At 42.9% G+C, this 27690-nt stretch overlaps 1 protein-coding gene across 2 annotated transcripts in view; it reads right to left on the bottom strand.

Annotated features, from left to right (window-relative positions):
- JAZF1 (JAZF zinc finger 1) overlaps positions 1–27690 on the bottom strand; it is a 298763-nt gene that overhangs the window by 113773 nt on the left and 157300 nt on the right. For both annotated transcript variants that reach the window (XM_006088755.3, XM_023753833.1), the window contains exon 2: positions 21109–21181. In XM_006088755.3, coding sequence (XP_006088817.1) covers positions 21109–21181 — 73 coding nt within the window. The remainder of the gene's footprint in view (positions 1–21108; positions 21182–27690) is intronic.

Here is a 27690-nt window from a genome sequence, read left to right as displayed (position 1 = left end):
ATATACCCTTTACCCTTCGTGTTTCCAGGAGAGCAGGTGACCCACTAGTTACATAAAACAAGAGATCCTGGACTCAATTACTTCTCTCTCTGGTTCTGCCATGTGTCCAAAGACCCCTATTGACAAGACCACACTCTTTGGGGTTATGACTCAAACATTCAAAATTATTTTGACATAGGAATGCTATCAAGGATGGTCATGTATTAGCTGTGATGAGCCAATGCCCTTGAACCTCATGAAGAGCTCCCTGTTACTCTCTGTCTAATGGCCCTCCACTGGAATTGTCATCCATTGCCCCCATTCTTTACCCTCCACCATGACACTCAAAGCTACTGAGAAGGCCCTATGTGGAAGGCTGATAGGTCCAGCGAACACCAGGAAAGTCACCCACCCAATGGCCAAAAAGGAGGATGGGATGCAAACACAGTCATGCCAAACTTAATCTACTTTGGCTAAAACCAGGCCTAGCTGCTGTGGACACCTGCCTCCATGTCACAGGGCCAGGGCGTACGAGAAGAATATCTGCAAATTGTTAATTCAACCACTTGGGGACTGGGAAGCCAGAGGAGCAGTAAAGTCTGTTAAAGTGCTATCACTGAAGTAAGAGCCTATTCATCTGAGATCCCACAGAATCCAGGCTGCACATGAATAATGGCCAATCATACCTTTGAGAATTTTTGTTTCGGTTTAATTTTAAATATGTTTTTATTGATTTTGAGAGAGAGAGAAAGAGAGAGAGAGAGAGAGAGAGAGAGAGAGAGAGAGAGAGAGAGAGACATCAGTGATAAGAGAGAATCATTGATTGGCTGCCTCCTGCACACCCCACACTGGGGATTGAGCCCAAAACCCCAGGCATGTGCACTGACCAGGAATCGAACCGTGACCTCCTGGTTCATAGGTCTATGCTCCACCACTGAGCCACGCCAGCTGGGCCATACCTTTGAGTTCTAATAGAAAAATTAAGTTTGTGCTGCTGATTCAGTTCTATTCTTCCCTGACTCTGCATTTCCTCTTCCTTCCCCTCTAGCGACAAAGGCCTGGTGGCCCTGCCACCCGAACCTCCCTGGGTTGTCTCCTGGGTAAGTGACAGTATTCACATGCTCAAAACGCTCCCCTGTGACCTACGTATGGGCACACTGGTAGGACATCGCGTCATTGGCCACACTGATTCGTTAACTTGCTAGCTTTTGTATCCCAGACATTAGGCCTCACCTAGCACTTCAGACGTGGTCTTCAGTACTTATTTCACTTATAAAATAAATAAACTTATTTTGTGACTTTTATTTTCTAGGAAATGGTGACTCTTGGATAATGTGCAAGGTGGTCTCAGAGGAAGTGACGTCTTAGGCTGGTTCATGTCATGGTGATGTTTCTGCAGGATTTCAAGTTATGCGGCTGGTAAGAAGTGTGAATTTCCAGAACATCAGACACAGACACATAAAAAACGGATGACTAAAAAATCAATCCAAACAGAGTGCTTCGGGTGACCTGGGGCACTGCATTGCCTTCCTAAGCCCAGCTCCATCGCTGTAACATTCTCCAGCTAGAAGGTCCTCATATTTTAAGAAACTATTTTACAAATACCCTGCTCCACACCCAGATGACTGCAATTATACAGTGAGATTAATGGATTCACAGGCAGTTTCTACGGATTTAATGGCTTCTTAATAGAATAGGGTGCACACACAGCTAGACTGCTATGACAAATCATAAAAGCTTTTTAATAAGAAACCTCAATTAGTTAATTAAAATTTACTAATTGAAAATTCTAAGAAGAGCATGTAAAATATTCCAGACCTCTAGGTACAGCAATAAAACACGTACCTAACATATCTACCAGACAAGTACTACGTATCTATGCAATTGGAGACCTCGGTCAATGAACTAAGAAATGAGAGAATAGGTCGCCACACAGAAACCTTGAGAGCAGCCTAATACGTCAGGAGTGAGGAGAGGAAATTATTATTATTTATCACACAGAGAGCAGGTGGGAGGAATAGGGCCACCCTTATTAATTTACTAATTCCTTACTCTTCCTCCACCTTTACAGATTCAACTCCCTGCAGTGGCATAAAGGCTTATTTAAAACATAACATTTTTTAAAACCAATTTTGTATCTTTTAACATCTTTTCCTGTTCCCAAAAAGATGCACTTGATACTCAAGAAAATGCTCAGAATACAGCTCACTAAGGTGGTGGATGCACTGTCTCTATTAATAGCAGTTCAAATGCTGTAAACATCTTTTAAAATGCCACACAACCAGCTCCAAGTCCAGGGGGAAGGCGGACGAATGATAACGGTGCTGTGGGACATTCCACCCATCATTGTACACATGCCTAGAAACACTGGTGACGACATTCAAGAGTTGTTTTTTGTGTGTGTGTGTGTTTTTTTTTTTCCAGGAAAAATAGTGCCCCCAAAGAAAGCTGACCGTGGGAGCTAGAGATGGCCAGAAAGATGGGATTTGCCTGAATCATTCCTGGATAAATGAAAGAATGGAATGCCGACTTTGACCAGCTCTAGGATATGCACTTTGTTCATTAGACATTTTTTATGAAACAGGAAAACGTTATCCTTAAAACAGTTTCAGGAGGAGCGCCCGCCCGGGGGTTCCGCATTTTCCTTGTGCGCCCATGAGATAGTATTTGAGAATCTAGGGTTCAGGATGCTCTCAGGATCTTTCCATCATGGGTATCAAAGGCGTGTGATCACTCAGAGATGCTGGTCCAGTGCTTGGGACCTAACAGACCCAAGTTGAAATCTCAGCTCACCTAGCTTCAGCTTCCCCTTCTATAAAATGAACGTGGCATCTGATTAAACACTAATTTCAAACCTTCCTGCTTTCTGCACATCAATTTTTTGTTGATATGAATCCCCAGCAGTCCTTTAGGTACAATATCCTGATTCACCACAAAATGGACATTCTCACTCAACTTACTAAGAATTTACCAGATCCCACACTAGCTGCACAGAAGAGGAAATATACACATTGATAAGAAGTATCAAATAACTCTTCTTCAAAATTTTCTGATGGTAGACATGCTTAACTTTGCTGACTCTCTGTTAGAAGAGGGTGAAACCGCTCATAGTGATACTTGGGAATGCACAGAGATCAACAGCCTTAAGGGTGGGGAAGGCCAGACTCACAGGACACATGCATCACTATGAGAGGTTGCTCCAGCTGGCTGCAATGATTGGGTGATTCACAGCCGTCCCAATCCACGCGGGGCAAGACTTGGATTTCTAAGCACAGAAGGCTTTCCTGCTAATCCTGGACTCCCCAAGGGAAAGGGGGAGCCAGGGGATCAGAAATGGTGGCTACGAGCGATATTTGGAATCCCACACGGAATCCAGAACTAACAGATCCACAGAAGAAAGGCAGCAGGCTCTGCCGGGCCATAAATTAATTACCTTTAATGGCCAGGCTCAGGGTAAAAGCAAATAGACACCCAAGCGCTCCCCTATCTGCTGCTTTCATTTTGGTATTTAGCACGAGAGTTAAAATCACTTTTAATCAGCAAGACAGGCAGTTGCTTTTAAAACAGGAACATGCTGGAGAGAGAGAATGTCCCCTGATAGTGCAGGGAATTTGAACTTTGGCCCTGGTTGCAGAATAATCCTACACATGCCTGTCTGGAATACACTACAAATCTTTTGCGTGCCCTCTAAATCAATAGGCGAAAGTCCTCCAAAGATGAACAGAAATGATTCGACCCACCACCCTTTCTTTTAGAACATCCCTATGTGGAGTTCACAGTCACCTCTTGAATTGAATAAAGGAAGCAAACGGAACAAAGCCGGCTTTTAGAATTAGGGAATTCAAATTCTGAAGTATACTGCTTGTTGGAGTGGAATTTTTCAGGGGCCGATTTTCTGTAAATCAAGGTGAACACATACCAAGACTGCACATTTTCTGGGGACTCTATCCTCATATACATTATGTATAACTTGGCATACAGTATTCTGCAAACTTATTTTCTATTTGTTAAGTCAATGGCAATTTTAGAAGTACAAAAAATCATCTTTCTCCATGTCACAGTTAAATTTCTATTAATTCTAAATTGGAAACAATGTAGCTTTTAGGGTTATATTTCCACCTGTGAAGAGGATCAGAGCTAATTTTTGGAAGAAAAAACAAAGACTTAGTCTTTATTTCGTTTCACATTCTGAAAGGTCGGTCCCCGCCCGGGTGGTTAATAGTAAGTTAAAATGGTGGCAAGGGAGCAGCTTCCAGTCCTGGGCTCTCACACACAAATAACCGCACAAGTGATAGCACACGAACTGATGTTTGTAAATGACTCCATTTTTAACAAACTGAGGTAGATTTAAGGTTAACTGTATGAGAGGAGAGAGAGAGAGAGAGAGAGAGAGAGAGAGAGAGAGAGAGAGAGAGATTGAGAGAGACTTCCCTGCCTTTCCTGCTATCGTTTGTGGTCTGGAACTGATCGTGGCATCTGTGACTGAGTGTGTGAGTATGTGCGCATGTGTTTCTTTTTCTAACATTATCAGCATGAGAACAACTAGAAGTACGCTGTAGATTTCCCAGAAGAAGGCAAGACAGCTGTGACAGCTACAGGGTTTCATTTACAGACACCGACACCGCACATTTCAGTACAGATCAGACCCAAAGGTCAAAATATGTACATACCGTTCGTCAGCATGAAATTGAGGCAAAGACCATCACTCTTGACAGGACTGAAATGTTGCATTTTTTATTTTCTCAAGTTGTCTATGCCCAGCGCAACTTTATTCCATGATTTTTTTTAAGAACACAAATAAGCAAACAAAAAGTCAGGCATCCAATAAAAAATGCATCCATTCTACTTGCAGAATCCATGCTAAAGTAGAACTGGGGGCAGCATGAGAGGAAGATGTGAACATGTTTATTTTTATGGTCAAGTTGTCTCACGCAGCAGAGATCCATATGCTTTGCTTATAGCTGATATTAACGCACAAATGTCTATCACCCGGGTTTCTGACATCTCAAAATTACTGCTTGAGATGAATAGGGGCTGTGGACCGCAGCGTCCTTAAATTTCCCCAAATTTGACAACATTCAGAAGACTGGCGAGTGTCTCCCCATCTAAGAACAGCTGTATTTCTAGGTGACATCTTTTTTTGTGGGACATTTGGCTATATTCAGTAAAGTGCTGATTAATCCTTCTTGATCTTTCCTCCTGACAAGGAATGACAGCCCCTTGTATTTTATAAATCTTGAGCACATTAGAATTTGCAAAGTCGAAAGACTAATGAAAAACAAAAGAGGAAAACAAAGCCAAAAATCATAAATCCTCCCTGACTCGAAGGCATTCCTCCCTTATCCCTAAAAGAAACCCATTCCTGCACATCTTGTTTGCATTTAACTTCTGAGGTTCGTCTTGTTCCATCTCTAGAACAAGTCAGGCGGCAGGGTATAAAGATATGACTACATGAATAAAAACACATGACCACTGTGGCCGCTGCACATACGAAAACAAGATGAGACAGAAAAATATGAACTGCCAAGTGACATGTCACTTGGATACATGTGTTTCTGTACTTCGTCATGAATGTTCAACTGGAAAGCTACTGGAAGTATCGGAATTCTCCTTCCCTGGCTATTGCAAAACAAGGTAGCATCAGGATAAGCTAATGATCTGTGAGCGGCAGAACGGCATCACTTCCCCGTTCTAGAAGATTTGCTAAAAGAAAGGGTGTTTGACACATTAACACTGCACAATGCGCTCACAATGCCACAAGGCTCCTGCTCACACCACGCCAGCTTCTTCCGAGAAGGTGCCGGGTTTGAGTTTAACTTGGGAAGAGAGAGCTGTTTTTCTTTTATCCCCACCCCGCCTTTCTTACACCAGCCCTCCATGATTTACAGTATTTTTATTGCAAACATAGTCATGAAACCTCGCTTTGTGCAGACTGAAGCAGCGAAGAGGGAATTGGTGTGGTTTGGCGGTGGATGGAGTGAAGAGCGAGTTGCAGAATTCTATTCCTGTCGCAAGTGAGGAAAACGCAATTCAAGGCTGACCCTGGACCCGGTCGTGCTCACGGGTGTGGGGACTCCTGCGAGGCAAGGACACAGACAGACAGTGGCGTGTGGGTGTGGCCGCACCTCTCATGAGCTGATGTGCATAAACAGCATTACCCCCTTTCTGAGCCCCTGTACGTGCGGACGAGAGGCAGGAGGACACAGTCTGCCACAATCATTACGCGTGGCCCAGCCTCTCGTGGGAAAGCCAGGCTTGTTTTCTCTCTAATATTAGGTGAAGCTTTTGAATTAACAAAATTCTTAGGAAACTCTCCAGGGACGGTCCTGTGTGACCTTCCCATGGAAACCTGCTTGGAAAGTTCTGCATTCCTTTGGAGGTCTGGGATTCTGATCAGGTAACTTGCAAAGAAGCAGTGAGAGCAGCAAAGATAAAGGGGCTTAAGTTCTGACAAGAAAACCGGCTGGGACATCCAGGTTAACTGTGAGCTGGTGCAGACGGGGCTGCTCCCCACAGATCTGAGGAACTGGGCTGGTTCGGGGCCACATCACTTCTAATCTAAGAGATTCAAAGAGGCCCAATTACCATTTCTTATCACAGTTTCCCACTTAAGACATCTGCTCATTTTGGAAGGGGGGGGGGGGCGGGGGGAATGGGCGGCTAGACTGAGGGGCTGTTGAAAACAGAGAGGAACAGACATCAGCACACAGGGCACCTGGAGAGCAGCAGGGCAGGCCCTCTAGGCCCACCTGCACCCTGTCTGGCCACATCCTACCCTGAGGCCTGGGCAGGGGATGGCTCATGGACACCTGTGGGGTTCTCTGCTTGGGCACAGGAAGAAGAAATAGAATGCAGGGACATCCCAGTTTTCTGACTGCCTGCTCCTTCTTATGGTGGTAAAGGGAGGGATTCAACAGACTCATTCTTTTATCAGTAAAGAGATGGACTCACGTCTTCTTACCAGCCATATTTGTGGATGCACATTCGCCTGACTACCTATTATTGCACAGCAATCTAGAAAACACATAAATGAAAAAGCAAAATTTAAAAACAGTTTCTCTAGCATCATTTTTAAGCATCTGTGTATAAACACTTGACAGGACACACAAAAGCATCTTATCTGATGAAATCTAAATGCCATTTCTTTCCCTTTTTTATTCCTATTATTATTTTGACATTTTTACATAACAAAAATACAGAGGAATGATGGATCAAAAGTAAATTGCTCCAAATACCACTAAACTAGTAAACCACTGGATAACTAAACTAAAAAGACAGACAATGCAGAGTGTCAGTGAGTATGCGGAACAGCCAGCAATCTCGTGCCTGTAGGAGAGTAGTGTAGTTCAACTCCCTTCAAAACCTGTGCAGCTGTTTCTAACAGCTAAATACACACCTGTCCCATACCTCAGCAATTCCACCGCTAGTAACAGACCAAAGGGAAATGAATGCTATGCCCACAAAAGACTGACACAAGAATGTCCACGGATTCTCTATAATAGCCACACACCATGAACACCACATATCAAACAAAAACAAAACATGTACTAATACATGCAATAATATGGATGACTCTAAAAAACACATGTTGAGCAGGAAAACTCAGATCCAAATGGGAATTAAATGGAAAGACCACCTAAAATTCCTGATTGACTAGCTTTGCTATAAGCTGTATTATTCTATACATAATAGAATGAGTCCCATAATTCACAGTTCACATAATAAACTCATTAACAGATGGGAGAAATGACAGCCAGGGCTGTTATTCTGAAGATGGAATTCCAGAGCAAGGGTCTGACTTTTTGTACTTGACATATTTTAGGAGCTACAGGTGTTATGTGACCTAGGAGATCAGAAATTGCAGGGTTTTCAATAGTTTTTCACATTTCAGATTTCTTCGATATCATACACAAATATGTTCTTGCCTCTTTAAAACTCTAGAAAATAAGCACTTGCTGGCCTTAGCTGTAGAGAAATCTATGCCAAAGACCAGAAATAATTTTTTTTAATGGGTCAATGAGCTAAGAGCATAATGTGCCTTTATGACTAAACACATTCTGGCTTTGAGTTTTAAAAAATACGGCTGCTGTCTAGCAAAGATTAATGCAATATAGAATCGGCTTTTCATCTCAATTGTTTGGCCCAAGAGAACTGTACATCACTGAATCTGGTTGGTGCTGAACACAAGGACAAAACAAGCAGGAAAAGAAAAAGGGAGTGTTTGCATGGGCACAATGAAGAACAGATCTAAGCAACTTCCCAGCTTATTTGCTCCAAATGAATCCGCCCCAATAATGAAAACTTAAATCAACTCTGAACCAGCAGTGGATTCAATGTTTTCTGGGAGCCTGTCGTACAAAGGCACCTGTCGCTGTCACACACGCCTAGAGAGGAAGCATTGTAACATCGTCCTCGAGGTGTAAGGACGAGGACACCACAGCCTTCCTGCTAACCTTTGCTTGGGCAGAAGGCTACTTGGGCAGTATTTGACAGACAGAGGTGAGCACACGATTTGCTAAGGTGATGCTGTGCTCTCTGAGAGCTAAACCATCGTTAGACTCTCTCAACTTGAAATGAAAGATGAGTCGGCTAAGCCAGGCACAGTCAAGGGAAGATGTATGCCGGCACTGCCGAGAAGGCAGGGACGATTCCAAAAGCCAGTTCTCACTTCTGGTCTTGGCATGCTGCACCCCACCTCATTAGGGGAGAGAGGGAGTTGGCAGGAACTGATTGTATGGGGGCCCCACCATCTGGAAATTACATGGGTCCATGTTGTCACCTAAATCTGCAGGGACATTTCAATGATCACAAGGTGGAAGCCGCCGGGGAGGCTTCTCTGTAAGTCCTGCTTGTCGAACATCATGTTTACAGCCACAGCAAAGGTGCAGAGCGAACGGATCATCAAGGACAACGCGCTAACTCGCATCGAACAAGGGGAAACCCCTGGGACAGGACAGACACGAATGCAATGACCAGAGACTAAATTGCCACCTGCTTGGGGCTGAACGAACAATCCTCCTCGCTTGTTGTTTGGTTTTAGCAGCAACTGGAGACGATGACATAAAATACAAGCTAGCACTTCAATTAGTCTAGTTTGGTGATGAGAGCAAGGCCTGAGCTGTAGGTTGTTAGGGGCAGTGTGTATGATGCAAAACGATGGTGTTGGAAATGAGGAGACCTGGGCTGCATCCGGACATGCCTGGATTCTGTGCAGTTTTGAGAGAAACCATCTGACACCCATGTTACTCTCTGGGTGATCCAGAAGAAGACAGAACAGGATACACAACTAGAAGATACGGTAATTCAAATCCCAAGTCTGTTATTTACTAGCTGTGTGAACTTGGGCAAGTCACTGAATTTCTCTGATCCTTGTAAAAAATGAGGTAAGAGCCATCTTTTATAGTAGAATCATGGCTCAATGGAGAAAATGTGTGATTGTATAAGAAATTAGGATATTTGGGTTATTTGTGAAAGTTCTTTGTAAAATAAAATGGGTTATGATACACACTTTGTTATTATTTGCTTCTACCTTATACTCCACAGGGCAGTGTGATGACATGTTAAGTAAATGAAGTTCTTATGGAAAGCAAGGTGATAGTATGGGGAAGCACTATGACGTACAAGTCAACACAAAGACTTTGGAATCACATAATTTGGGTATGAGCCCACGTCTTAAAGCTACTTAATAACTATGACATCTGAGGTGTCTTAACCTGGGGTCTGTGGACCCTAAGGGGCCAGGGGTAGAATTCAGGAGATCTGTGAACTTAGATTAAAAAAAATTATATCTTCAACTCTGTTAACCACTACTAAAATGTAGCCTTTCTTTCAACTATGAATATAGGCAGCCAATCACAGTATTTTCACAGTATCAAAATATTGTTTATACTTATCACTAATTTGAAATTATGGGAGCTATTAACCTGGCACCTAAGTTTCTTTTACTTAAGGTCTTAATAAAGAAGCACATGCTACCATACCACAAATTTGTTATTTTAATATTTTGACAATACATTTTAATATAGTTGGTTTTCTTTGTAATTCTATATATTTTAGTTTATGAATTTAAAAACATTATTTTTGGAAATAATCCATGGACCTCAACAGCTCACAAGGGGTCCAGGGCACTAAAAAGGTTAAGTGCTCTCACAACTGTCCCGGGTTCATTCTCTTTGGTGTAAAGGGCGACAAGAGCGGTTGCAGGGTCATTGTGAGATTACAGATGACACTGTCAAGTCTACTGCCCAGTGTCCTGCATACAGTAAGTGTTCAACCAACAGAATCTAATCTGTGTTGAAAATGATTAAACAGGAAGTAATTCTCTGTATTACACATTCCATTCTACCTCAATATGACCATTTCGATAAAATGTAGTTTTGGTCTTTTAAGGATTTAAGGTTAATGCTCTCTGATGACTATCTTTATTTGTTCAGACTGGATGGACCTGTGTTGTTTGGGATGAATGGCTGTGCTGCTGTCCTTTCTAAGCCCAGATTGCCTTTGCTGGAGACCAGAGGTGAGAGTCTACCCTGTGGCTGAGGCTGGAGGGGCCTTTCTGGGGACACGGGGCTGACCTAGCTGCACTGCTTTAAGCCAACAGGCCAGGGCTTAGCCATGGTGTCAGAGATGAGAACACATTAGCAGAAACTGAAAACATGGAGCTCTTGTAAAGCTTGTGAGTGAAGAGCCTTCAAAGGCAAGACTAGTGCGTAGGCTCAGCATAATGACCCTCAATGTGAGAAAACTAAGTAATGTTTCAACTCGAGTCCCAAACCAACAGTCTCAGCAATATGAGTATCCTGCAAATGGGAGTGCATTAGAGCTACGAAGGGAAGATTCATGGCCTCCTTAATTAACTCCGAGGTGCTGTGCATAAGGGGAAAATGATAAATCAAGTGGATTACTGCCAGCGATCTGAATTTCCAAATGAAATAAGAGAGGTATAGTGCCTCGAGTCATTCTGTAAATGTGTATGGTGGCGGTGGAGGGGGATCTCCAAGGTCACACCTTATGTTGAAATTTGCCGCTATACACAGTATTCCCTGTACTTGTCAGTGTGAAGAAGCAGGAAATAGAAAGATGCATAAAACAGAGAATGGGAGGTACATATAAAACTGTGACTTATTCATGCATGTATTCAAACACGGACTGAACACCTAAGGAGTTCGAGGCACTGTTCTAGAAGCTGAGGACACAGTGATGATCACGATGACAGAGTCCTTGCCCCCACGGAGCTCACATTCTCCAGGGGGAGGCAGGCACTCAACAACAAAACACTTTCCGGTGCTGGTAAGTGCCAAGAAGAACATGAAAGCGGAGTAAGGGCACAGAGATGGGTGGACGGGAACTATTTCATTGGTGCTCAGGGAAGTCCTGCAGTGCAGGTGACATCTGACCAGACACCTGAAGGAGGTGAGAAAGTGAACTGTGTGAAACTCTGATGGAATAAACAGCATCCCAGCAGTGGGACCAGCAAGGAGAAGAACGGGGATGAGGATGAGCTGGGTGTGCTCAAGAGTAGGATCTGTGGTGAGGGTGGAGGCTGTAGAGGTGAGGGCCCCTGATCACAGAAGCCTTGTTGGCCATGGTGGGGAGTTTCCCTTTTATTCCAAGTGTGATAGGAAAGGCACTGGCAGAAAAGGGAGGAAATCTAACCTAGACTCCACTAATGTAGAAATAATTGGCCTGTAGAACAAACCAGGGGTCAATCCACACTGCACCACTGTCAGTATTTATTTATTTAATTTTAATTCTTGTCCGAGGACATGCTTACAGAGAGAGGAAGGGAAAGAGAGAAAAATTGATGTGAGAGAGAAATATCAATCAGTTGCCTGCCATACATGCCCCAACCTGGGACTGAACCCGCTACCCAGGCATGTACACTGACCGGGAATGGAACTGGCAACCTTTTGATACACAGGGCGATGCTCAACCAACTGAGCCATTCCAGCTGGTCTCCAGCACTGTTATTTACATAAACACATGCAAACAGATCTGGACACAACCTTAATGTCCACCAATTAGTAGTGGAAGAGTTGAATTGTTATACATCCATATCTTAGAAATTTACATAGCCATTAAAGAATGAATTAGAGCTATCTCCCACTTTGACTTAGAGAGATATTAAATAAAAAACAAAAAGAGAAGTGTATATTATATGTAGAGAGAGATCTGTATATTTGTATATTATATATTTCTTTACCTCTCTCCATCTCTCACAGTTTTATACAAACAAATGTTACAAACAACCAAACCCCTATATATACTAGTATATGCCTGCATTGAGGAAGAATGTAGATGGGTACCCGCTATTACATTAACATTGCGGTGTGAATAAAGGAGCCAGAGGAGAGGGGTTTGAGGCCACAGAGACCAGAGATAGCTGTGGAGCACAGGCCATGGTGCCAGCTTTGGACAAGGGAGAGAAAAGGAAGCGAACATGGATGAAAGACCCAGATGAATTAGAAGATGAGGGAGGGAAGTTGAGACTGAACCTGGAAATGGGAAACACTAGAAACTGATCAATTCAGCAAGGTTTTAACTAGGGATGAAGGATTACGGGACAGTCTTGAGGGTCAAGCTGAGATGGGAAAGGCTGTGTTTGTGGTGTGATGAATCACACTGCTAGGTGCTTTTCTGTAGTGCCTCTCAGCTGCTAGCCCAAAGAGAGAGACAAATGCATCTGAGGCTGAGATTGGAGACAATGGGTGGGCAAGGACATTGGGGCACGGGAATTAATCTAAAATGGTAAATTCAAAGTTAGTATCTAGCAACCAGCCTGCGTGTGGAGGCAAAGAAGAAGGGCTGAGACCTTAGAGGTCTCAAGGCAAATGTGGCAGAAAAGGAGGAGGCCATGGAGACTCGGATCAACAGGGAAATGTCCCAGGTGGAGATACTGAAAGTATAGCAGCTCTTGCTTAGGACAAAGTCTAATAAATGGGTTTCTACAAAGTGGGGGCAAAGGAAATACAACTCTAATTCTAGATAGTTTCAGTATCACTGAATCTCTACTGGCCTCTAATAAGTTTAAAGATTTTTGGGAAAAAAGCAAAAGAAAAGAAAGTAATGCAGCTTTGAACTGGATGGGAAGATGCATAACATGAAGATGCCATAAATGCTGATGGGTGGAGATAAGAAAGACTAAAAAGATGGTCTGATGTTGAGTTGTATAAGCAACCTGTTTTAAAACAATAATTGCCCTGAGAACAAACTGTAGATGACAAAGTAAATTATACCAGGAGGCCTAACAAGCGAATCAGATCCCCCAGCTCTGCCAAGACTTCCCTCTTCTACCTTGTGTTTTATGCCGGCAGCACAAGCTACTTGTCGGAGCAAGCCAGAATGCCACATAAGGGCTCCCTCTAGCTTCCCAGTGTCCCTCAAAAGTGCATGTTTTTTGCAGAACACAGTGAGCAAGCCAAATCAGGTTAGAGACATTACACGGGAAACCTGGCAGGCAGCCATCTCGGCTTTGTTTCAACCGATGTCCATAAAAACACAGGCTAAGAAAATGGTAGCACGACGTCTGGTGTTTGAGATCTAACAGCATGCAACATGTTTATGGCATGCATTAGGCCACAGCCTTCAGTCTGGGGCTGGAGCACACAGCAGAACTTCAGATCTGGTGGACAAAGAAGGGAAAGAGAAACGCATGTCTTGTACTGTAATAAATATGACTGCTCTCCGAAGACCACAAACAGGTGGTTTCATGAAAAAAGAAAAAAAAAAGCTTACTGCCTTTAGATTAAAAAAAAAATCAAATGTTCAGGCTTGTTTGTATAAAATAAATAAAAGGCCAGTGCACACTTGGCTAATTACAGCATTTTTTATGAGGCTATGACAGACTATAATCTGGCAAAAATGAGTCCAACTGAAACAGCAAGAGTGAGGGTTTGGGGGAATTAGCTGAGGTTTTGGAGTGGGAATAAAAGTGGGAAAGAGGAAGAAAGCTTTCATTAAGCAGTTCACATTTTGGTAAGAGGATTGAAAAAAACCCCAAAAAACAACCCAGCATCCAGACTGATTTTATTTTCATTCAAAACAACCTCTTCTTCAGCATATTTTTCCTTTAGGTTCTTGAACACATTTATAATGACTGCTTTAAAGTCTTCGTTTCCTAAATCTAACATCAGGGGAGGGTCTCTATTGACTGCTTTTTTCCCTCTCATTTAAGGGTTAGATTTTCCCGTGTCTTTCATGTCTAGTAATTTTTTACTGTACATTAGACATATTTTTATCTGATTCATTCCTATGAAGACTAGTGGTTTTTGCTCTAGCAGGCAGTTCAATTTCAGGCTGATCATGTTGAACCTGTGTCAGCCTCGATTTATACTTTATTTGGTCAAATCTGTGGAAAGCCCGAAGTGTTTTCCACGACCTTCTAATTTCTAAGGATTCACCTCCAAACTCTGTCTCCTCTGAAACTCTTATGGGGCCTTGGTTTTAGGTGTTGTTAGGGTGTCTCTAGAGCAGGCAACCCTCTAGGACAGACTTCTTATTTCTAATTTGAGGTCTTTTAGTATCTCATTTGGAAGATTAGGGTATTAACAAGTTGTTTTCATGCGGGCTGAGCTGGAATGCAATGCCTACCGGCACCACTTGACCACTGGTCTCACTGTTTCATCCTCACCCCTGTTGCCACTGCTCTTTGGTAAGACTCAGTCTCACCCTGAACAGGTATAGTCCACCCTCAGCCATGGACTCACGAAGGACCCCCACACAAACTTCTATGGCCCCTTTCTGCACAGACGCCTCATCGCCAATGCCCCTGTGCCACTTTACTTGCTCAAGCTCTGCCTTCTCTCTCTCAGCTCAGTGGGACTGAGCTCCAGCTCACTCTCCTGCAAGAAGGAAACTGTCCTCAGGGAGTGAGCCCGGTGACCACAGAACTCATCTCCCACGCTTCCTTTGTTTTGGGGATCTCAGTCTTGTGCTGCCTGCTTCTTATCCTGAGCCTGAAACCCATTATCTCATACTTCTGTCCAGTCCTTTATGGTGGAAGAACTAGTGATGGCCAATGCACTTGGATAGTAGAGGCTCCTGGATTCTCACAGAAGTGTCCCTAGAGTTCCTAGAATCACTTATTTATTCACTGTCACACAAATTCATGTACACTCAGAGAAAAGGGTGACTTTGCATGAGCAGAATAGGAAGAATAAAAAGACCTATTACTTCTACACCATTGTGTCACAGGCACGGTTAGAGATGCTTTATATGCACTAGTTGATTTAATACAGTGAGGAAGGTATTGCTATTAACAGAGATGAAGAAGCACAGGCCGAGACTTGCCAACTTGCTCACATAGTTTGTGAAGAGCAGAGACAAGACTCAGCTAAACGGGCTGATTCCCGAGGCCATACTATTGCCCTCTTTCTCAAAGAGAGAAGAGAATTACATTGCAGTTGGGGGATAAACAGCGATGGTTTCTAAGCCAAAAAAAAAAAGCCAGCTAGGTGCCCCGGCAAGTCATGAGAAGTAAATGGATCCTTATTAAAAGTGTAGAAATTAATGGAGTTAGCAAAGGCACAATTTTGTCCTCCTCCTCCCCAGTTGACCATGAGAAAAAGAGAGCATTCTGTATTTGGATCAGAAACAGCATAGAAAGCTGTCCTGAACAAAAGGCTCCAGGGTTCCTCGGGGGAGCCGAGGATGTAGGTGGAAGTGATAATTCTAGCAATGCCTGACCCGTATATGTGGAACTAATCCCATCAGATGCTTCAGGAAAAAGTGCTCTGGGATCAGGTACATATAAGAATTATATTATCCCTTTTGGAGATCAGCATAGGAGAGGATCTGATAATCTCGTGGTAAAGAAACCTTTTTTACTTAACCCTGGATTTCCCAAACTTAATCAAAGAACCCTTCTGTGAGTAACTCAGTTGTGTGTATGTGTGTGTGTGCACGCGCGCGCGCATGCGTGTGTGAAACTGGCAAATACCCCTTGGAATTACTGTTCTACGAAATCCATTTCAGAATTTGCTGCTTAACTTTAATAGCAAACACTAGACTAAATAAAAATCCATTTCTAGGAGGTCAAACCTAACTGCTATTGTGCCAAGCAGTGCAGGGAATTTGAGTAGAGCTGTCGTTTAGGTATAAAGACTATCATATTTTTATTAGTCAGTAAATGACAAGGATTGGGTACAAGAAGGTACCGACTTGTGCCTAGACATGATATTCCTTCACAGCTTATCTACAAAAATGCTACATATATTTAAAAAATTTAAAGTTAATTGGGAAACTTCCATTTATATTATTTTAATAAAAACAGTTTGTAGAGAAGATGGTATAATTGATAGCCATGACAATGTATGTTATGATATCTTTAAATTATCACAGTTATTCATTTCTAGGGTATCACAAGCTATTAATACTCTATCTTGTCACCTGAAGTACACTACAATAACCCGAAGGAAATATCCAGATGTAAGCCAGGGCTTCGCATCAGCTTCCTTATGGCGGCTCAGCTGACTTCACCCTGCAGCTCCCCTAGCACCTTGAGCAGTGGTGGAGGGAGTTTCCTGCATGCCCCCCGGCTCTGCCCTTTCTTTCCTCCTGATCTAAGGTGCTAAGGCGTCCTTTCCCTCTACAGCCGAGGCCTGCTAAGCTGGACGTGCCTTGCACACTCATCTCCTGGTGGCATTATGTTATTTAGGAGTTACTGGTCACCTCTCATAACATTTTTAGCTTCTGCTGTCTCCTACTGTTTCATTTTATTAGGCTGCTACCCTCCAATTATTTACAGCCTGGGAATTACTCTTATTTTTGTATGTGTTCCCTCTGCCCAACTGTTCTATCCAATTTTTCCATTGGTTTTCCAAATTCTCCTCTTATTTTTCTAAACTAGTATTTTCCTTTCTGATAGCCCAACAAGTCAGGCTACACAATGATTAGGAGCACAGATCCTAGAGCCTGATGGGGCAGATTTGAACCCAGTACTCCCCAGGTTCCCCCCCCCCCCAGAACTAGGGCAAGTTATTTAACCTGAGTGTCAACGTCTGCACCTGTAAAATGGAGATCATCATAGCACAAGGTGTAAAAGTATTATTTTCGCTTTTCCTAGTGTTATTTCTTCCATATTCTCTCATTCAAAATCTTCTAGTTTTTCTTCTTGTCTTTTACACTTTATTTTCCAGATGCATAAATAATATACAGACTAAACAATTAAATTTCCCATTACACAGACTTGTCATTGTTCCTCACATCACAGAATTAGCAGAACTTCCTATCCTTACAATTTATATCCATCTTTTTTTTCTGCAGAATTATTCCCACAACCTTCACTAATTCATTCAGTCTCCCTCATTCTCATTAAACTATTTCTATTTTAAATGTGTGCAGGTATTGTAACAGATCTATTTTTGAAGGAATTAAAGGTTTGTTCGACACATTATGTTCAAGAGAGTGAAGCAACATTAAATAGACATAAATAAAGGATCCAATTTCTACTCAATTCTTTTCATAATCCAAAAAGGTAGCTCCATTTTAAGGATCCAAACTCTGTTGATTACAGTCAATGTTATTGCCAAAGAAAGTTTCATCTCAATTTTGACACACCCAAAAGTCCATTAGAGTTGGACAAATGGATATACGAGCAGCGAAATATTAATTCTTTTCCTGCCTTCACTGCTCAGCAAAATTAGACTTTATTTTCCCCTGAGGTTTAAGAAAAAAAATATTTTACTTGTTCAGTTTTTTTATAGTCCTCTTTTCTGCTGTAGTCAGGATATTGCTGTTAAGCAGACTTCCTTTCTCGTTTTAACCCACATTGGTCTCTTCTTGAATCCATACTGGCTTTGTGACGTCCAATGCATCCCTTTTGTAACGAAGGCCCTAATGATTCCTTTTAAGCAGATATTCCCTCTGGCCAGACGTGGCTTCCTCCATGCTGCTGCCCGTTGCTCTGCCCTCTTCCATTTACTAGGTGTTTATTTACCATCTACAAACAAACATCCAGAGGGTCTACCATGTGTTAAGTACCATGTTATGAATGTGGCACTGTCCAGAAAGGGATCCCAAGAGAGGAGGTTTGTTAGTAACCTGGGCAACCTTCCATACACAGTCCCCTTCACCTAGAAATCTCTAGTAAAAGTGTCAATCCCCATACACTAGTCTATTTTATCAGCTAAGATGACATGTGGTAAGTCCTCTGATTTCTCAGGCCGCTAAATACAATGATGTGACGGGTTCAAGATGCGTCTTCTCCAGACCCAAATTCTAGTTTATAGCAAATACAGAAAATGGAGAAACTCACTAAATGACATCTTCAGGAAGACAACCTAAAGAAAACCCGGGAGGAAGGAGCCTCAGGTGGGACACCTGGCCCTTCTCCGGTCACTGTCAATTGAAGGGACTGTGCCAGATTAAAAGAGACGAGGGAAAAACATGTAGGTGCAATGCAGTGTTCTGGGTTGGACACTGGATGAGGCAGACAACTGTAAAGGATTTGTTTGTTTTATCCGGGAAAATCTAAATATGATCTGAGTTAGATATAGATTACATTCAAGTGTACTGAAATGGAGAGATCAATGACTACAGAGTAGGTTGCAAAACAGTTTTCCCCCCCAAATATATATACAAATAAATACTCACACAAATAAATACAAAGGTAAAGACTGTGATAAGTGTTAGTTTATATTAGTGCATTAGAGGAAGGCACGTTAAGAAAGACATTTGAACTGAAACGTAAAGAGTAAGTGGGAGTTGACTAGCTGTCAACATAAATGATGAGAGAGGATCACTGATTGCCTCCTGCACGCTCCCTACTGGGGATCGAGCCCGCAACCCAGGCATGTGCCCTTGACTAGAATCGAACCTAGGACCCTTCAGTCCACAAGCTGATGCTCTATCCACTGAGCCAAACCAGTTAGGGCCAAATATATTTTTATTGATTTCAGAGAGGGAGAGAGATAGAAACATCAATGATGAGAGAGAATCATTGATTGGCTGCCTCCTGCATGCCCCCTACTGGGGGTTGAGCCAGCAACCTGGGCAAGTGCCCTGATAGGGAATTGAACTGTGACTTCCTGGTTCATAGGTCAATGCTCAACCACTGAACCATGTTTTTTTGTGTTGTTGTTTTTTTTAATAACCAGAAATGTGTTAAGGTATTATTAGTAGTGATAGCTGGGTGGTGGGAATGTGATGTTTTAATTAAAAAAATTTTTTTGTTTGATTATACTTTATAATTTTCTACAATGCTGTAATAATGCTGTATGGCTATAATAATAAAAGATTATTTTAAAAAATGACTCATTTTCTCCCAGAAGACTCATCCAAGAAATCTCACACCCACTGATTACACTAACTCTCTAGGATTCAGGCATATCCCACTGCACAGTTTATATTAAATTATCATCCTTGAGTCAAGTTCTCTGGTAGTGTTTTGTGTGTGGCCCTCGTCCCTATTCGACTTCTTGTGTATCCCAAATCACACCTGGCAGAGTATTTCTTTTTTTAAGAATATTCTTTAAAATATTTTTTTATTGATTTCAGAGAGGAAGGGAGAGGGAGAGAGAGATAGAAACATCAATGATGTGAGAGAATCATTGATCAGCTGCCTCCTGCATGCCATCTACTGGGGATCGAGCCCACAACCTGGGCATGTTCCCTTGACTGGAATCGAACCCAGGACCCTTCAGTCTGCAGTTTGACACTCTATCCACTGAGCCAAACTGGCTAGGGCCAGAGTATGTATTTCTTTAGTGAGTATAACACCTGTGTAATGAATAGATCCTTGCTGCCATCATGGTTGACAATTTAATCAGGAAGAATGAACGTGAAAACCTCATAGACTCTTATTAGAACAAGGCTTGGTATCACATGAATTTGTATATATCCAGGTAACATATTTTACCCCAAACACAATAGCCACATCATTAAAAAGTTCTACTTAATACCACAGTTAATCTATAAGCCTATTTATCCCATCCTTCACTATAACTAGGCTAATTAACATTCACATAATTCTAATGTATAATTAAAGACTTTTCCAAACCCATGCTAATCACTGGAAATAACACATATACATCTTTATTTGTACCTGATGTGATTTTAAAGGTGTTCTACTTTAAACCTCTCAAAAATTATGGGTCATGACAAACTATAGATCTTTTCTCTCACTTTCAGGGAAGGCTGATAAGTAGGAAGCACAAAACAGATATGCAAATAGATGCTTATGCTAATGAATCCTTTAAAAACACGCTTCATAAAAGAACTTGACACAGCACAGTCAACTCCGAAGCTCTCTCTAGACAAGACTGAAGCAAGTTTTCTAAAAAGGCATTAAAATGAAACAGTACAAGTAACTCATTCCCAGCTTTCCACTTCAGACCCTGAACCTCAGCTCTGGTACCAATGACTGCCAACACACGCTTTGTTGTATATAAACAAGGGAGAGTCAATAGAAAGTCATGCACTGAATTACGAGCAGAGTTTGTCGTTCCCATTAAAAACTAGTTTGCTTGTGCTTTGCTTTTCTCTCTTCAGGGGTGTGAGTTTTCTTTACACAAGCTGATTTCAGGTTCTCTCCAGAAATCACTGTCTCCTTAAATTATCTGAGTTGGCTGAAACACCAAGTCCTCTTTCAGACTTGATAGGTCAAGTTCTAACTGTTCTCTAAACTCGTGCTCACATGTTCACTTTCAGTAAACACTCACAATAGTTCAGTTGCTGACAACGTTTTTACTCAAAGATGAGCTTCTACTAAATAGCTTTCTGATACTGAATTATTTCAATGTGTTATATCCTGATATGTTCTGATACTCCAACAGTGTATTAATTCATAAAATGCCTCTTCACCCCAGCGTTTAAAAGTTTCCCTCAAACATAAATCCATTAATCTCCCAGACTGCCCTATGAAGTCCAAAGAGTATATTCGAACTCTGCATACAAAATAGTTCCCGAATGAGCTTATAAATCAGTCGTTTTCAGCTATATGCACAGAGAACTAACTACCTCCTGCATCTCCCCAACAGAGACACAAGAACATTCCATATAAAGGTTGATTTTCAATCATCTCCCATAAATATTTTTAAACTGAAAACATTTTTTTCTGCTGTCAGAAGTTACAGTGAAAAAAATAAGCATGTGGCAGATATGAGGTTGCTATAAATTCTGTAAACGGCTTACCTATTAATGTAACTGAGGGCAACATAGGTTGGCTGCTGTAATTCTTGTTTTTCTAAAACACGTGGATCTGTATCTGTAATAAAAAACACAATTATGATTTTCAGCTTTTGCATCAGAATATATGAGCCTACCTAACATAAACTAATAAAGGCTAGACAGAGAAAAAAATTAATTTACTAGTAGTATACTTCTTTTTAAAGAAAACTCAGCAAAGCACAATCGTTTGTCCATTCATTCGCAAATAACAAGATATTGCATTACTTTTCAAGGGAATTCCAAACATCAACAGTGATAAAATGTCCATCTGTCACGCAAACTCTTGCACAATCCCCCTCATAAATATTGGTTTTCACTGCTTACAGTTACAATGTTGGCATGGTTTTCGGTGGTTAATCGGCCTAAGAAAGAAAGTCTCTGTTAATTATGCTCACTTCAAGGCTGGAACAAATTAGTTGCCATTGGAAAGAGCCATCAATTTGAAAATGTACGGGGCATTGTTCTTGTTTGCTGAGCACGTTTCTGGATTGGGATTCACGTTCCGGAGGGCAGCTCTTCAACTTTTGAATTGTAGAATGAGTTTATTATATCTTCTCTAGACTCTCGATCAGAAATCCTCATACTGGTTTGGAATCCACAAACACCACATTCTTCAGAGGGGTTTTTCCTTTCCAAGACACAGAATTCAACGCCATAGCAACCTCTGGAAGGCTGCTTCTCACAGCACCAAAAAACAAACAAACAAAAAAACCCCACCGAAACACCCGCACTGCTAAATATGCAAACACAATTGTTTATGCAGTAAGATTGGAGGAAGAGGAGCGCATTTTTGTTTTCTCAGAAAAAGGTTCAGACATTGCACACAGATTTCTTTTCATTTTAACCTCCTTTAAAACCATCGCATTGTTAGAACTCTTCCAGCTGCACTTGGCAGTCACACCTGCTTTGATGTAACGACAGATGTTGTTTCCAGCACCTTGGTCCAGGAAGTGTTTCCTGCATGTGGTAGAAGTAAGATCCACCCATTAACTCCAAAAGGCATTAACAGGGGATGGGCAGAGGTGCAGGCACAGTGGCGAGGAGCACGGGGGCAAAACGATAGCACGAAAATCAATCGACAAGGCTTCCCACTGGCAGATTAAAACTGGACAGCAGTGGCAAGCTTATTCCTGGTGTGCTAATCACGTCACGTTCACTTGACTCTTTCTCCTCTGCCAAGAATTTCTGGGACATTCTATTCACAAACCCTGCTTCCTGGGTCTTTGCCATTGTAGGTCCTTGAAAGCCAAGTTCTGAAACAAGAGACAAAGATTCTCTGAATGGCTCCCTCAAGTCGGATCTCAAGGGTTTGACAGCACAAGCGAGGACAGAGAGTAAGTCAGCATTTGCTCTCCTACAACGGTCACGCTGCAGCTGAGACTGTCTGCAGGTCACTGGCCTAGAACTACCCCCGTGGTTCTCCAAATACACGGACAACAACCACTCTTCAAGGAAAACCTGGTTCTCAAACACAGCCCATACTCACACTCATCTGCTTGCTGTGGACCCAAAGTATGTCCACATTTCGGAGAGGAACGCTTTGTGCACTTCACTCGTGATCACTGGAGAGTAGGCAGTGGACAATGCTCACCAGGGAAAGGTGTTTTATTCCTAAAAACGGTCCATTGGAATGCTGGGCAGGCCACGTGTGCAGATGGTGACTGACAGACCAATCCTGCAAGTTTTTTCTAGGTGCTTAACGAAGTGAGGCATGAAAGATTGGAGAGAGAAGCCAGGAAGACGAAGAGAACGGAGAACGATGAGAAAGAACAGGGTGATGATTGCAAATGTCTGTGTGGAAAACATCTCAAAAACTCACAAAACCATTTTGCTTCAAGTTTAGGAACAGATGATCGAGGTGCTTAGCTTTTGAGACGGGACCTGAACCTGATTCATTAAAACTCATTCCTTCAGAGAGACATCTGGTGTGTTATTTTGAAAGAAAAGAACTTCGTTCTGAATCTAAAATGTGTGTATAAAGGGGAAAGAGTTAAGAGGCCAATTGACATTTTTATGTCCTCCACTTTTGCCTTTATTTTTGTAACTGATGCCCAGTATAACAGTATTCGCACAAACCATCTTTTAAAGCTTTCCTTTGCTTCCAAATTATATAATTTTTGAAATATTTTCAATATTACCTTCATAAGCTACCTTTACTTTTTCTTTTATTAGTTTGTATGTGTAGATGTACACACACAATTTGTATTACTCTCTTTTTAAAAATATGTTTTTATTACCTTTTTTTTAGAGAGGAAGGGAGGGGACAGAGAGACAGAAACATCAATCACTGCCTCCTACATGCCCCCTACTGGGGATCAAGCCGGCAACCTGGGCATTTGCCCTAACCAGGAATCGAACCAGTGACTTCTTGGTTCATGGGTCGATGTTCAACCACTAAACCAGGCTGTATTACTCTTTTCTTCTTCACATTTCAGTACCTCTCTGGAAAAGGGGAAGAAAGTATCTTATGTCCAAACAAAATGCTGTTGGCCATTGACATTCACACAAGCTTGTAATATTGCTTCCCAAAGAATCAAGAATGTTTGCCTTCTATTTGCAAAGCAAGGTTTTCAAATGTTTTCTTACTTTGTTTCACCACCTTCCATTACCTGGACTTAGTCTCACATACCCTGAAATTATGAATGGTGAAATGGACTTCCAGAAGCTTCTAAATGCCACCCTCTCCATGACAAAAAGGCCGCCTGGAAGCACCTCAGGCAGGTTTCTCCTCTTTGTCTAGGATGCAGACTCTGGTACCTGACAGGAAAGCAGAACTTCCAGAGAGACGCCCATCAGGCCTAAAATATCATGTCCACATCCGATGCTTCCTTGGGCAACCTTTCGAACATCCATTAATGCTTCGAGTTCTTAAAACGAAAGGAGATCCTTGGTGCCCATAAGTCAGGAGAAGCTGCTCGGAGCCTCCTCACACGCTTCCTGGCTGACTGGTTCGAGGTAACCCTGACTCACCACGTTATGGACTGAATTACGCACGTTACCAGCATGAACTGAGAATAGCACTACTCACTGTATATGACCAAATTCAGTAAGGACATCCATATGCCATGTGCCACACCACTGAGCACTTCTTCACTTTAAGTTGCTACAAAAAGAAATGCGATATGAATTGCGCTGGCTGCCGCACACAACCTCCCAGATAGTTCTCCCGCTTGTTTGTTTACGATGCCAATAAAAATATGAAACTGGAACATTGGCTGCTATTGCCCAGAGATATAATCCGCCTCCCGGAGATGGGCTGTGGGATAGAAACACTTGGATTTCCATGGCCACGTGATGCTCCTTAGGCTGGCAACTGGCAAGGATGCAAGCGTTTCTGTAAGTGGCTGCTGTCTTCAGCCACACATCGGCTCTGCCACTTTCCTATCACTGAAAAGGGAAGGAAGAGAAACCAACCTTTTCAGCAGGGCGGGGTATAGCCAAAAAACACACTGAGAGGTTACTGTTTTCTGCCTCACACCACCTCTTGCACACTCACAGAGTTCAAGTTCACCGAGGGCTAAGAGAATTCAAATATTAAAATGGATTTGAAAACACCCAAGCGATAAAAACCTATGGGCTTGCTTCAAAGTTTCTGAAACACAGTGTCCTCTCAACGAGACTCCTTACTGCAGGGCTAAGCCTCATCTATCGTTCCCGCCTGGACTATCGTTCCCGCCTCGCACAGACACACTGCGTAAGGACAGACACAGGCAATGAGTGGAAGCTCCCATAACTTCCAGAGGCGAAGAAAAAAGCCAGGACACTGACAGCAATAAGAAAGGTCGACATTCAGACCCTTCTCAATAGGAATTTGAATTGCAACAGGACCAAGGAGGGCAAACCATGCAGACCACCTGTCCATCAGTAGGCCCCGTTAACCAGTCCTGCTGTCCCTGGTGTTGGGGCCAGTGGCAACCGAGTGTCTGAATTTGTGACATATTGAGCCTTTTGTGGTGCTATCTTCAAGCCTAAATGAAAACACTATCAAGGTTGTTGGCTGGGTTAACAGGTTAATTGATGGGCTCATGGGCTTTGGCTATGCTCTAGCTCAGTGGTTCTCAACCTTGGCTGCACATTACTGTTTCTTTGTTATGGGGTGGGGCCCTGATTTCTGGGCCTCATCCTCAGAATTTCCGGAGAATGAGGCCCAGAAATCAGGATTTTAAAAAGATTCCCAGGTGATTCTAATTCTAAGGTTGAGAACCACTGCTCTAGTTGGTCTACTTTGTTGGAATTTCAAATATGTGAAATTCCTTATAATAAGAAAGTCGAGCCCCGCTAGTATGGCTCAGTGGTTGAGCATGACCCATGAGCCAGGAGGTCACTGTTCAATTCCTGGTCAGTGCACTTGCCTGAATTGCAGGCTGGCTCCCTGATGCTGGGTGTGCAGGAGGCAGCCAATCAATGATTCTCTCTCATCATTGATGTTTCTATCCCGCCCTCTCCCTTCCTCTCTCTGAAATCAATATTAAAAAAAAAAAAAGAGCAGTAGTACCTCTCAACAACATTGACAAGGTCTCTGTCAGCAGTGAGCTATTTGCAGGCTGGGAGGCAGCAGTGAGGGGCAGATGCGATGTCACGCACCCTGGGAAGGCCTTCTGCAATTTCTGATCTTCCCAAGGCCAGACTCTTTTCTAAGTGTGCATGGCAACCGTGGGAAGCCTGGGAGGCCGTGGGTGGGGAGCAGCGGGCCATTTACAGCTGGAAGACCCTGGAGAGGCAAAGGCCCACCCAGCCAGCAGAGTGATTTTGAAGATCTGGGCTGGATACACCACTTTTCCTTGGACTCACTCGGTAATAATTAATGGGCGCGGTCTGGTCACAGCCTTCCCCCAACAGTGGGATTCACGAAGCCACAGAGTTTTCGTTTACTCAGCATGGCCTTCCCCAACGTCCCGGCAGAGCTTGTCACATCCCCCCCTCCTTTCTCTGCACCACTTCAAGCTGGCACTATCCCTGTACATATGTCACTCACTGTACAGGCTTTGTCCCGCACATCATTTCTTTTCCCTGCTTCTCAGAGGTGAGGAACTGTCTGGGCCTTCATCTCTCCAGCACTGAGCTCAGGGCCAGCATCAGGAGATGCATATAATTACTGACTGGATATGCAAATTAATTTTAGGATGAGAAAATGGAAGACTTGGGTCAAACGTGGCAGATGGGTCAAGGGCATTTGTTTCCTTCACCATCCAAGGTCCTGCTAAAGTAAAGAAATAACCTCCCAGGGATAGAAGGAAGGGGAGACATCAGCAGATAAGTGATTCCAACCAGTGCTTTGAATGACGGATCCCCCTAGAGCAGTGGTTCTCAACCTTCCTAATGCCGTGACCCTTTACTACAGTTCCTCATGTTGTGGTGACCCCAATTTCATTGTTACAAATTGAACATAATTAAAGCATAGTGATTAATCACAAAACAATATGTAATTATATATGTGTTTTCCGATGGTCTTAGGCGACTCCTGTAAAAAGGGTCGTTCGACCCCCAAAGGGGTCGCGACCCACAGGTTGAGAACAGCTGCCCTAGAGAGTAGAGGAAGCTACAATCTCCAGTGCCTGAAGCAGGGGAGACCCATGATAAAAGAGGGGAACCCGCTGCCAAAGCCTCAGAGAGGCCGTGGACTTGAAGGTGACATGTACGGCGACAGGCAAGGAAGGGAAGGATCAGGGCTGAAAACAGAAGGGTTGTTGAAAAGGTTGATTATCCAGAGACACTGAACCAGGGGAAGAAGCATAGGTGAGGTAGACTGGGAGAGTACAGGCATACCTCGCTTTGTTGCTCTTCACAGAAGTGTGTTTTTACAAATTGAAGGCAAGGCCTTCCACTAGCAAAAAGGTTAGCGCTCACTTTATTGCGCTACTCCTTTTATTGCGGTGGGTGGAAGTGAACCCACGATATCTCCCGGCCTGCCTGTACAGTGCTGAAAACAGGGATGGAAGTGGAAATACGCCTACTCCGCGGTTCCCAGGGACACTGGCAGCCTGACAGGGAGATTCCTTGCTGATTAAGTTAAGTGGGGCTCGGAGAAGAGAGTTCCAGATGTGGACATCTGGCTCTCCCCTAATTAAATGATCTCCCTACAGTTATGCCCCCGGTCAGCAAGCTCCATCCGCGCCTCCACCCAGAGCCTCTCATCAGCTTTTTATTGCCTTGGTCTTAAATATGAGCCAAGAACAGTCAAGGAATGATCATTAGACATTTGAGGGAAAGTCATGAACATGAACGGGAGACACTAAAACAAATGGTGAGGAGGGAAGTAGGGGGACAGGAGCCAAGAAATAGACAAATTGATGCTGGGAAGGGTACCTGACATACCTACTGACACAAACCCACTTAACTGCAGGGCTAGGACCAGAAAGCCCTGTGTCCTGAGTCCTACTGGGCCAGCGTTCTGACCAATAAAAAGGCTGCTTGTCCTCTCAGGCCAGCTCACTGCCACTGTCCAATTGCAACACTGGACTCACACAACCTTTACAGCTCTCTTAAGAGCCCAGCACAGTTCTGCTAAACTCACTCCATGTTCAGGGCTGAATCTGATGAACCAAC

This window comes from Myotis lucifugus, unplaced genomic scaffold (assembly GCF_000147115.1).
Source record: "Myotis lucifugus unplaced genomic scaffold, Myoluc2.0 scaffold_52, whole genome shotgun sequence".
Lineage (NCBI taxonomy): Eukaryota > Metazoa > Chordata > Mammalia > Chiroptera > Vespertilionidae > Myotis > Myotis lucifugus.
Note: the sequence above shows the minus strand (reverse complement) of the source record. Positions and strands in the feature narration are given on the sequence as shown.